At 34.9% G+C, this 13,459-nt stretch overlaps 1 protein-coding gene and 1 non-coding gene across 2 annotated transcripts; both read left to right on the forward strand.

The window, feature by feature from the left end:
- Window positions 1-7,369: 7,369 nt before the first annotated feature.
- On the forward strand, window positions 7,370-7,441 carry TRNAC-GCA. Its single transcript has one exon. It is a non-coding gene; the product is annotated as a tRNA-Cys (tRNA).
- Window positions 7,442-9,334: 1,893 nt separating this feature from the next.
- LOC121265602 (prolycopene isomerase, chloroplastic) lies at window positions 9,335-13,327 on the forward strand. The gene is given in 14 exon segments (XM_041169283.1): window positions 9,335-9,391; window positions 9,600-9,806; window positions 9,931-10,030; window positions 10,389-10,471; window positions 10,592-10,648; window positions 10,916-11,068; window positions 11,178-11,256; window positions 11,396-11,544; window positions 11,669-11,677; window positions 11,679-11,804; window positions 11,936-12,049; window positions 12,365-12,475; window positions 12,569-12,677; window positions 12,913-13,327. Coding segments are annotated over 14 exon segments (1,428 nt in total). The 3' UTR covers window positions 12,987-13,327.
- Window positions 13,328-13,459: the final 132 nt, after the last annotated feature.

Raw genomic sequence — 13,459 nt, forward strand, 5'->3', positions numbered from 1 at the left:
TGGGATTCGATTTGCGGGAAAATCGAAACTATATATATATACTACATATATTTGGCGGAAAAAGAGTGTACGTAGCATTCAATTCCTTTATGACATGGAAGTGCAATAAATAGTACCCAATTCGGATTCCACTTTCTTCAGCTTTTTGGCATGGGAGTGCAGGACATGAGTTGTAGTACCCAATTCAGATTCAACTTTTTTCATGAAATCAGAGGAGGCGCTTATGTACTTGATGAGCAAGGAGAACTACGCTTCCCGAGACCGCAAATACTGCCATGAATCCAACTCTCACTGAGATGCCCATTTTTCTCTAGGCCTGTGATCGGTCTCGTAAACTATCAAAACTTTTTTTTTTTTTTTTGGGGGAGGGGGGGGATTAAATATCATGAACAATTGGGTCATGATCCATGGACAAGAGCACCGGAAGATAGAAAAGTAATATTAAAGCTGCGTGGAAGACGAAGAATTAAAAGAATAAGAAGAACACCGGAAGGAAAGGAAAAGAAAGGCAAAACAGCCTATGCATGCGAGGAAGGAGAAGAAGAAGAAGAAGCTGTTGTCGCGCGGTTGGTGTAATGTTAAGTTGAAAAAGGAGGAAATTAGATAGGCGTGGAAGTGGAACGGACGGCTCAGACAAGGAATTGAGAAAAAAACACAAAAAACAAATTTTCCCGAAGAAAAGAGAAAAACCAAAGGACGAGAATTAAAAGGATTCATAAATTGGGGTCGGAGGCAGCTTCCTTAATTTGGAGAAAAGGTGATCATCATCCGAGGGGAACTATTGGCTGGTTTCAATAAGGTTTGCTAAAAAAACCAGAGGACTACGTAATAGCTAGTTTTTTATTATAATTGATTTCAATTGGATTGACATTATTCATCCAGGTTGAATTATGCGAGGGCAATTTGGGCATTGTGAAATAATCAAACGGAATTTCGCATTACCGTCAAAAAGTTCAAAGGAATTGATTATATTTCTCAGCCGCGACCGCATGAGATGGGACTTATATTTTACGGGGCCCTTCTAGAAGGTCCCCCCGTTCTAACCACCTGCTGTTGCTGGGTCCAGAAACCTGTGACGGATCATGGAGTGAACATGCCCAATGTTTTCTAGTCGACGATATCTGTCTCCCGTCAAAATAATTTAAAGAGTTCACAGAGACTGCCCAAGTTTTGTGCAAATTTTAAAAATAAGCGAGACTAATTTAATAAAAAATAAAATTGAATGATGGATTTTATTTTTTAAAAATAATTTTATACAATTTTATACATTTTAAATTTCTATTTAGCATTATTCTTCTAGAAAGTTCCAACAACCTTGTGAAAGGATAAAATACCACTGTCCATAGTTAGGCCCATGTCACCACTAGGGACAATAAGGTAAACAAGAAAGAGACAATGAGGGACATAAAAGAGCATGCAAGTGTCAGAGGGGTTAGAGAGAAAGTATGAAGAGAAGGGAAGCTGACACATGTAAAGGGGTCAAGTCCCATCACTACAGACTGACACATGCAATAAGGAGATATATAAAAAGTCTTAAGCCAAATGACAAAAGGATGCTCTTGATCAGATCTTCTTCTTCTACTCAACCTCTCGAGAAAGATAGCGTCTCCAATATGAAGAACTCTAACTTTCTTTGTACAGTGAGATATGGGGACCATGAAAGACTGTAAACAAATATATTATAGTGAAAACTCCCCTCCCTAAACCCTCGTAAATGTAGGCCTAGTGCTGAATCACGTAAGTTTTTGTATTCATTTTTCCTTACTTTTTCTACACTTACGTTCTATCCACTTCTATGGACGTACGCATTGCCACCGTACAGTCGCACCGGAATACTGCCGGGAGCTCCAAACAATACCGCTCAAGGCCTAATTGACTCAGTGAGCCTGTTGTACGATTTTTTCAGCATCAACAAATCTCTCACAAGAGATTATGTTTTCTTTAAACGACAACGTGTGATTCATATATAATTCATCCAGTTTGGTGTGTTTTTGTTTTAAAAGTGTTGCCTAAAGGAAATAGTTACACGAGGAGTTTTTTTTTTTCTTTTTTCTTTTGTATTACTACACACGGGCGGAGTTGGCTGGCTATTTATATATATTTTTAATTTTTTTTTTACATTTATCAATTATGATTTTGGTTCTTAAATAGTCAAGTCATGTGACTTGACCATTTTTTTCTTTATTCTCATTTACCAGATTATTTTTTAGAAAAAATACTTTCCTTCCGCAAATATAGCTTTAACTTTATGATCTTAATTAATCAAGATAGTAGCTTAAAGGATAAATCACACTTTTTAGTATATAGTTTAAGACTCAAATTTTAAAAGATATAATGGTTTGCGGTTGAAAAGCATACTTCTTTCATCTTTGGTCCATAAAAAGGAGAAAATAAAATTTGTGCTAATTGTAAAATTAACATATCGTAATTCATATATGTGTAAAAGAAATTTGTTAAATCAATTAATGTCGATTCTTCAATGGTAAAATGGAACTCTAGTGGTTCTGCTTTTTTATGGTGAGAGTAAGGAGGCAAAACAAGTACGCTGTTGGAACCCTTCTCTATCTGATTTTTTGAAGCTGAATGTGAACGGGGCTTGCAGCTTAGAGATGATAAACAAAAAGCTGGTGTGGGGGTTGTTAATGTCTTGTTTCGCACATCTTTGGGTCAGGATTCGACAACTCAAGTTTTTCAAAATTGGCCTATAAAAGATAGGAGGGAAAGCAACTAGGAGAAGGTAGCATTGGGGCCGGAGAATCTCCGATGCCAAAATTAATAAATATTCTTAGAAGTTTGTAAATAAGTGAGAGAGTATAGGGATCAGAGAGTTTTTTCATACCTAGAGCTTGCTATTTATATCGTGGGTTGGGGGAGGTGCAGATCGTTTTTGTCTCCACAGAGTTCGTGTCTTTCTTTTTATTTCTGCTGTCAGATCCTTTAATGCTGCGTGATTTTGCGATGGCATCATAAATATGGCGTGTAGCTCAGTAGTGGCGCCATTAATGCAGTGTGGTTTCCTGGCCTTGCATTTATCTCTTGTGAGCCATAAATGGTCTGACATTGATGGATTAAGGACCTTCCACATTTATAACTGTGCCCAGTGCAAGTTTCTAGGTGATAAAAGTGAGGTGCTTGTAACTTGTAGTAAAGCGGAAATTGGGATGGCATCCCCAGAATTTATTGAAGCTATAACAATGTTAAGAGAGTTGTAGTTTTGTACTCAATGGGAGTGTTCTCAATCTGATTTTGAAAAATGATTGCTTAGTGTTGGTTAATGAACTACTTTCTTCGTCTGAAAATTTCTCTACTTCAGGATTTCTAATGTAAGACATTCGGAGATTGTTGAATGGTTTTCAAGAGTTTAAAGTCTCGCATGTTAACAGATAGGGGAATGAATTAAGCTGCTCACAGCTTGACTAGGCATGCTTGGAAGGTGTTAGATACTGAAATGTTGTGAGATCATGTACCATCTTTTGTTTCTCAAGCTATCTGGCTTGATAAGAAGAACATTTTGTAATGTTTTGTTAATGATATTGATCTTTCCAATAAAAAAAAAAAAAAAAAAAAAAAAGAACTCTGGACCGTTTAAAGAACAAAAAATATCTAAAAAATCAATAATAAAAATATAGAAAAAGACTTGGCCGTTTGATAATTTTAAGGCCAATACGATTAAAAATACACGTACGTATTAGTATTAATTTTCTTAGTCCCCCCTATCTGATTTTTAGCATAACCAAAAACATAATATATTATCGAGTCAAGGCTCAAGTAGGAGTAAGCTAGCATATGTTTAGTTCGGATTCTAAATACCGTAGAATATTTCATGTCGTTTGGGGCAAAACGACAACCCACTAGTGTTATGCGCCTTGTGCCTTGAATAGAATGCTCACACCTTTTGTCCCACATAGGAAAGTCAAAAGAAGTTCTTGTAGTTTATATACGGAATGGCCGAATGTATAACATTCCGGCCAAGATAATCAGACTGAAAAATATCATCCAAACATTCATCTGACAACTTTGGTCCATTTTGTCTGAATTATTTTTGTTTCTCCTTATTAAACTTGCCCTATAACTCAAGTTACTCATCTCTAAACCCTATTTTGTCCTGCTCCTTTTCTATTTTAACTGGTAGAGAGATGAGAAGAAAAAAAAACCCAATGACGCCAATATTTAAGAAATTAAATGAGAGCAAATGCTTATATTATTTTCTGATTTTTTCCCAGCCGACCTTAGCCTATCTTTTTTAATTTATTTTAAAGAAAAACTTGCACTAGATTTAGATGTACGTCAATATTTAAATGAAAGCAAAAGCTATTCAATATTTGCGGACAAACTATATGATCATTAGATTTTGACTAAAATTTGAATTAGATATCTTCAAAGTGAATGATTGATAACTCTCAGCTTTTCCTTTCTTTTTCTTTTTTTCTTGATCTCTTTTTTGGTTTAGTAAAACCTTTGTTACTGTCCCATTTTTCTTAAAGTAAGAATTTTTTCATTTTTATAAAATTTTTTTATCTCATTTCATCTTATCTAATCATTATAATTTTTTTAAATTTTAAAATAAAAATAATATTAAAAAATATATTTTAATAATATTTTATTTAATTTTTAACTTTTATCTCAATTCATCTAATTTCATATCCAAAGATAAACGCCTAAATTCGGCAGTAGATAGTGAACTTTTGGTATATTGTGATCAGCCTTATCGTGCACGTAAAGATGCATGCTAGGACAGAATAATTTGACCCATTCAAGTCGGCCACCGCCCATACCCTTCGATCCACTGTCGGATCTGATTAAAGCTGAAAAGTCCCCAAGTTGTCATGGTTGGTTGGCCAACCATAGGTTTTTTCTTTTTCTTTTTTGCCTTTTTTTTTTTTTTTTTTTATCAGCGGTTTCAGCCTATTTAGCTTTTGGAATTCAGAAAAAATTACAAGAAAATCTTGCTATCTTCGTGACGAAAATAATAATTATAATAATAAACTTCAGTCTTCTGACCTTAGTACATAATAATTCAAATATCTTATGATATTTATAATAATAAACACGAGGCACTAACAAGCTTCTTAAGCACCAACGAATCCCTTTTGTTTAGATTCTAAATGGTATATCATTTTTTTTATTAAGTGAGCGATATTTTTCATATGAGAATATTTTTTTAGTGTGGAAAGAGAAAAGAAATTTATTGCAATATATTCGTATTAGAATTAATTTCCGCTAAAAGTACAGTTGGTTCAGATTATAATGACTATATAATCAGTCCAAATTCCAAAGAAGAAGGAGAAGGGGGAAAAAATAAAGCAAATTCAACATTGTAAATAATCAGGTCTCGAAAACAAAGTAAATTATAGCATTATATCAAATACAAATTCACGAGCCAACATTGTTGGCCACAAAGTACATCAATTCCCATGAAATCCTCAAAAAACCAAAACTCCCATGATATCCTGTCACCCCAGACCAATAAACATTGGTAGAAATGAAAAAGAAAAGAAAAGAAAAGAAATTAAATCTAAGAAAAAGGAACACACAAGACTACACTGGAAAAACCAGTGAACAGATACAAACCCATCACGCGTATACGTTTATAAAAAGAAGAGAAAAACAGGACGACTAACCCATTCCGACTTTCCGAGGAATTTTCCAGGAAAATTCAGCTTCCAACATGTTTGGAGCCGCACCGCCGCCCGAGGGGGGGGGGTGGATTCAGGAGGTGAAGTAGAAGACTGGGTGGAGTATGAGGTGGAGGATCTTGATGCAGGTGCAAGAGAAGGACAAGAACACCACCCCGTACACGATCCGGAGAGCCATTGGAACAGACTTGCGAGAGGCTGAAAGAGATCCAAAAATAAAATGAGAGAGAGACAGAGAGAGGGAGACAGGGAGGAGTGACGTGAGGTGTAAGGGATTGGATTTAAAAGTGGGAACTGGATAAGGCTTATTGGTTTAAAAAACTCTTTTACAGTTCGAAGGGAATGCACACGTGTCAAACTGTCAACCAAGGGTGGTTAAATGCCACGTGGGAAAGATGAATGGGGATGGCACGTATGGGGCCTTGGTTTAGAGCACCTGTATGTTATACAATGCAATTGAATTCAGTGATTTTTACAGTTCTTCATCTCCGCATGTCATACATCATATTTATTTTTATTATTTTTAATTTTATATTTTTAAACTAATTGATTTTATTATTTTTAATTTTATATTTTTAAATTAATTAATTTATTCTATTAATTATCTATGCATCGCATATTTAATAAAAAAATAAAAAAATATATAAGTGATATGTAGTGTAAGAATGATGAATAAAATTTTTCCAATTCAATTAGACCATTAAGAGCATTTTGGCTTATGTATAATATAAAAAATATAAATTATTTAAAAAATTGTTTATAAAATGAATTTCATCCGATTATGTAAATAAACGTTACATGTAGTGGGTGCTATTCATTTTTCAAATATTTTTTTTATTATTTATACTTTATTTACTCCCTCATTTCCTTTTATTTTTACATTTCAATATAATTTTTTTTATTATTTAAAACACCTCTATTTTATTTTTTTCTAAAATATATATTGGAAATATTATTTATCCAATTTTTTCATATTTTAATTTTAATTTTTATTTGACTTATATATTTTTATTTTGTGTGTATAGGATTAAATTATATTACATTGTATATAATGATATATTGCAAATATAAAAAAAATATATAAATCAAATTTATTGGTAGAAATGAAATATTTAAAACGAATAACAAATATGATTTAAATGATATGAAGAAAAAATAGATAAGATGATATATGATATATTATAAAAGTTAATATATAAAATAAAAAAAAAAATTTAGTGATATATTTTAAAAAATAAAATCAAACAACTATTGTGAATGAACTTGGAACCAATACGTTCCGCTCCTTCTCGTATAGTGAGGGTTCGCACTGTGGTGCGTTGCCAACCATACACTTCATTTTCAATTTTTGCATGTTTTATTGTTTCTTACAAAAAAAAATTATTATTTCTTTATTTGGGCTAGTTATACATTTATTCGCTCTCTCTCCTCCTGTCACTTTTCCTTATTATTATTAGAAAAATTATATTTACAGTCTCTAAGTAGAGAATACATATACAAACATATTATTAAATGAGAGAAAACATCATTTTAAAAAGAATAATTTTGTAATTTTAAAAAATTTTAAAATTAAAATAGCCTAAACTTACATTACAGTTCCTAAATAGAGACTATATCTAATATTATTCTTATTATTATTTTTTCGCTTGCCTTGGTTGCTCCATCTTAAATTCAAGACCCCATTCCGATTAAAGCTACTTTATTTTAATACTAATGCGAGATTACAAGAAGTTGGGTCCATAGCTCAGTGGTAGAGCATTTGACTGCAGATCAAGAGGTCACCGGTTCGAACCCGGTTGGGCCCTTCAGTGATATATAATTTTTTTTACAGAACAAAACACAATTTTTTTTATTAACGGAATCTCTTGAATCTCTCACGGTGTCGTCCAAGATTGGGCTAGTTGGCTACTTTGCTCCCCCACAAAATAGACCATTACTATAAATGTCTAGATTTCAACTAATATGCGCTGATGCAAATAGGAGAAGGGGAAAAAAAAAAAAAAAAAATTTACTCATCATTGTTAAATTATACACCTGTAATAAGTGTATAGTATAAAAATGACAAATAGAATAATTTAAAAAAAATAATTAAAAGCCTATAAGACTATAAAGAAAGTGGACAACTTTAAGTCACGTTTGGTTATAGTTCAAATCAGATGTTTTGTTAAAAGTTAAATAAAATATTGTTATAATATAATTTTTTAATATAATTTTTATTTTAAGATTTAAAAAAATTGAATTATTTATTATATTTTGTGTTGAAATTTAAAAAAATTGTAATGATTATATAAGATGAAATGAGATGAGATTTTGATTTTATTATATTTAAAATTGAACTCTCTAAGCCAATACTACTAAAACGCCGGCATTTTGTGATTATGCGACTTTGTTTGCAATTGTTGTCCGGCAAAGGAAGTCTTGACTTATTACTCGTTCGTAGGTACACTGAAGTGGGATATGGGTTGCATTGTTCTAGCTTCAAAATTGAAAGGCAGTTTATCTCTATTCTGCACTCGCCAAGGCCAAAAAGCCACAGCTCCTCTTCTTCCATGGTGCTCAGATGCGATCCTTTCCATACACAACCGAGAAAAAGTAGGAAGAATGCCCAAACAAGAAAAATACATGTATAAAAATCATGGCTGTTTCTGTGTATCCGATACTGTCCACTATAACATTCCAGAGCTGAGGGAATATTATCAGTCATCCCCAGTTAACAATCTCACAAAAACCCACCCATAAATAAATCCAGTGGCCAACTAAATCCAAAATGCAACGTATCCACATTCTTTGAATAACAGTTTGTCCCATTTTCGCTCTATAAATAAAGAATTGCCTTTTGTCTCGTCTCATTTAGGATTGGGGGAATCATGGAGTGGAATCACAACCCACTCATTCTTCATTACCTAATACAGATATAATAGAACCAGCAATAGCTTAAAAACCTCAATCTCTTTCGTCGAAAGGAAAAACTCAGAAAAATGACCCTCGCCCACTCACTTCCCGTGCCTGAATTTATGTCTTCTTCTTTACCTGGCAACCACAATACCCTTATTCTCAATCGCCATAGTCCCACAAAATTGGGTTTTATAAGACCCACAAACCCAAAACAAAAATTCAACTCCTTCGTTTCTCAAAAAGTAAAACCTATTGGTTTCTTTGGTTGCAATCTCTGCGACTCTAATTCTGGGTTTAACAGTTGTCAACTTTTTTATGAGTGTTATGCCGCACAATCAAGTAGGATCGGACCCCGTAGTAGAAAACACAAGGCCTTCTCTATTAAAACTCGAGCTCTCAATGATCACCAGCTCTTTAGCATGGGTTCAGGGTTTTACAGCTCCAGACAGTTGGGCACTTCCAGACTTACAAGTTCAGGATGCAAAAATCTGTCTGGTGGTGCCCTGAGAATCCCGAATACCAAAAGTTTCAAGCATAGTAGTGGGATTTCAGGGGCTTGCGAGGTCAATTGGAGCAATCAGAAATTTGAATTGAGGTCCAAATCGGTGCTTAGTGTAGATGAATCGGTAGAGAGAGAGGGAAGTGGAGGGGGCTGGGTAGGGAGAATTCTTATGATGCAATTGTTATCGGGTCTGGGATTGGAGGATTAGTTGCGGCGACGCAGTTGGCGGTGAAGGGTGCTAGGGTTCTGGTTTTGGAGAAGTATGTCATTCCTGGCGGTAGCTCCGGATATTACCAGAGGGATGGGTATACTTTTGATGTTGGGTCCTCTGTGATGTTTGGTTTCAGCGACAAGGTCAGTTTTTTGCGTGGATTCCTTGTGTCTTTCCCACGTTACACTCAGCTGGTGTGATGATATTTAAATATAAATATCCATGTACTTATTTATGGTGATAGAGATAAAATTTGGTTCATATCATAACTTGTGTTCTGAAGAATTATAATGGTGTAGGGTGATTTTGTAGAAATGCGAAATTTGTATTTGATGTGTTCCTCAAATCTGGGCAGGGCAATCTAAATCTGATAACCCAAGCATTGGCAGCAGTTGGATGTGAGATGCAAGTGATACCTGATCCAACTACTGTCCATTTCCATTTACCCAATAACCTTTCTGTCCGAGTGCACAGAGAATATAGCGAATTCATTGCAGAACTTACTGATAGATTTCCCCATGAAAAGGAAGGGATCCTCAAGTTCTACGGTGAATGTTGGAAGGTCTGTCGTAAATTTTAAAGCGGAATGTGTTTTTTAATTAAGATGACTACAACTTCCGCTGGCTATTTTTGCCTCCACTTATTATTCACTACTCACATTAGGAACTTGTGTAAATAATGAGTAGATTTTCAACGCTCTGAACTCCTTGGAATTGAAGTCACTTGAGGAGCCAATCTACCTTTTTGGACAGTTCTTCCAGAAGCCCATTGAATGCTTGACACTCGGTAATAATTGTTGCCTGGATTTATTTATTTAGCGGTGAATTGTAAATCAATGTCAGAATTGCAGAGATAATCCAGGCTTTGGTTTATTTCACCAGTGGTGGTTGGGATATGTTTTGGGCAATAGTTTGATCAATTGCTGAGTTTTCATATACTTGCGTTATGTACTGGGAGTCATATGTGATTGTGGCATGAAAAGTAGTTGAAGCAAGGAAAAGTGGATGTTTTGATTACTTCACAGTTGTACTTACTGCTAAAACATATAAATATGTGAAAGAAAATTTCAGTTTAATTTGTCAAAAGTTTATACCCAATACTCAGGTCTCTTGTTTATGGAATTAAATAATGTTGGCGCCTGCAGCCTATTATTTGCCTCAAAATGCTGGAGACATAGCTCGAAAATACATTAAAGATCCCCAGTTGTTGTCTTTCATAGATGCAGAGGTGGGTTGAAGGAACTTTCATGATTCTATTAGAATTTTTATATAGTTATCGAATAGTCTGGACATATGGTTCATCCCATGGACCTCAACTTAAAAAGTTTTGCCTATTTTGTTCCTGCAGTGTTTCATTGTGAGCACAGTCAACGCTTTGCAGACACCAATGATTAATGCTAGCATGGTAAGCTGTTCAATTTGCTTCTTGGGTTCTTTCTATATTTATTTTTAGAGAAGTGCTACATACACAAAGAGAGTACACAAAAATAAACCACAAAATGATGTGGTTTCATGTGATCCATTTGATCTATTTTACAATAAAAGTAACTTTACAATCTGAAGTACTGCATCAAATCACATCAGTTTGTAGATTTTTTTTTGTGTAATCCCTTTGTAGATAAAGTATTTCTCTTATTTTTAATGCTGTTTCCCCATATATTTTTTCTCCCAGGTTCTTTGTGACAGGCATTTTGGTGGTATTAACTACCCTGTTGGTGGTGTTGGTGGGATTGCAAAGTCCTTAGCAAAAGGCCTGATTGATCAGGGCAGTGAAATACTTTACAAGGCAAATGTGACTAGCATTATACTCAAGCAAGGAAAAGCTGTGAGCCTGATATTAGTCTTGAAATAACTAACACAAATTATCCATGATTCACTCTCTGGGTCAAAAGGATGTTTTTGTTGCTTATTTGATCTTATTTTGCATTTTTTAGGTGGGAGCTAGGCTATCAGATGGAAGGGAGTACTTTGCCAAAACCATAATATCAAATGCCACTAGATGGGATACTTTTGGTTAGTTTTGGCGAGGAATTTTTGAAATTTTCATTTGGATGACAATCTTTTTTTTTATTAGCTTTATTATGTGATGGTATGTTTAATTCTCTTACTCATGAGCCATAATTTAATTTTATCAAACTTTGCTTTTGTGCAGGAAATCTCTTAAAAGGAGAACGCCTCCCTAAGGAAGAAGAGAATTTTCAGAAAGTTTATGTCAAGGCTCCATCTTTTCTTTCCATTCACATGGGGGTTAAAGCGGAGGCCCTGCCACCAGATACGGATTGCCACCATTTTGTGCTTGAGGTACTTTGTTTTATTTCATAGCTTCATTTCCGCAGCAATTTTTTGGGTCTATACTGAAGTGGTATTTGATTAATACTTCATCTTTTTGTCTTTGCTTCCCCCCTCCTCTTCCAAAACAACAAAGAATGATTGGAAAAAAATTAGAGGAGCCATATGGAAGTATATTTTTAAGCATTCCAACTGTCCTTGATTCATCATTGGCTCCAGAAGGACGTCACATTCTTCATATTTTTACTACTTCTGCCATGGAGGACTGGGAGGTAAGTATAATCTATCAACATTAAATAGAAAGGTTACATCTCATTTGGAACTTTGCCCTTCCGAGATTTTAGGTGAATTCAAAAAATGTCTATGATATTTCAAATAACAAAGGAGCTGCTTTACTTTCTAGGGTCTTCCTAGAAAAGACTATGAGGCAAAGAAGGATATTGTAGCAGATGAAATAATCAGGAGATTAGAGAAGAAACTATTTCCAGGGCTGAGATCATCTATCGTTTTTATGGAGGTACAGGCCTTTGGTCATACTACTGAACAATATTGCAAATATGCTTTGACAATGTGCAAAATGGTAAAAGCGAACTGTAGTTGCAGAATGCTGTATGTACTTGAAGTTTGAAATCAAACTTTGGTTTTCAGAATGCTGAATGTTTGTTAAACCTACCTGACTACTAACTCTGTGCTGTAATGAAAACATATTGAAACTGATCCCCTCCAATATCCCCACGTCCCAGTTTAATAGCACTGTATGCGAATTTCTGCTTCTTGAGCTCTTGACAAAACGATGCCCATTGAAAGTGTCTCTGGTCCTGACTCATGGTAGGTAGGAACACCAAAGACACACAGGCGGTACCTGGCTCGTGATAAAGGTACCTATGGACCAATGCCACGTGGCACTCCCAAGGGATTACTCGGAATGCCATTCAATACCACAGTAAGTTCAGTTATATGCTATGGTGGGTCTATCAGTAACTAGTTTTATAAGCATACTGAATTTACTTGGCTCATCCGATAATGGAAACTACAGGGTGTAGATAGTCTTTACTGTGTTGGTGATAGCTGCTTTCCAGGACAAGGTGTTATAGCAGTAGCCTTTTCAGGAGTAATGTGTGCACACCGAGTAGCTGCTGATATTGGTGAGCTACGGCCTCTTTAAGTATAAAGTAGCTTGTTACGGGTTGAAATGATTCGGTTGATCTTTTAACAGCTTAGCTACTTGTATTTAAGCTCACAGTTTTGACTTGTTAAGAGCTCACTCTAGAAAACGAGGCTTGGATAATAACAGGATGACACTTTTTCTGGACAAAAGTTTAGCAAGATCTTCGTAAATGAGCACTTCTCATTTCTCAATTGGTTTTTTATTTTTTGCAGGGCTGGAGAAGAAGTCACCAGTATTAGATGCAGCCCTCCTTCGACTTCTTGGTTGGTTAAGGACGTTGGCATGATCTACCAGGTCCATATGAGAAAAGTTCGTGATTCAGCATGACCACCCGACTGCAAAATCAAATAGTTTGCTTCTTTAGTGGCACGATCTACAGTGGGTGGAGGCATGAACATACTTGATATTTTTTGTTTTTCATTTTTACCCCCTTTGGAGAGGCCAACAATCATTGAAATCGATGTAGTTTGCAGACTGGGTAGTTAATCAATGTCAGCACACGGGATTGCTCTGTAATTTTTTATTCGCTAAGCGGAAATTATGCAAACGAAAACTGTTAAGAGTTGTCTACATGACGTTTATGTATCTTCTAATCTGCCGCCTGTCTGCGAATTAAAATTCGTTTTGTTATATTCAGTTATTTTTACATATTTTTTGCTCACTCTACTGATATGATTGACTAAAATATTTATTTTATATTAAAAAAAATGACACAACCAATCACATTAGTTGAATGCGCAATAAATATGTAAAAATGAT

Source organism: Juglans microcarpa x Juglans regia, chromosome 5D, assembly GCF_004785595.1.
Source record: "Juglans microcarpa x Juglans regia isolate MS1-56 chromosome 5D, Jm3101_v1.0, whole genome shotgun sequence".
NCBI lineage: Eukaryota > Viridiplantae > Streptophyta > Magnoliopsida > Fagales > Juglandaceae > Juglans > Juglans microcarpa x Juglans regia.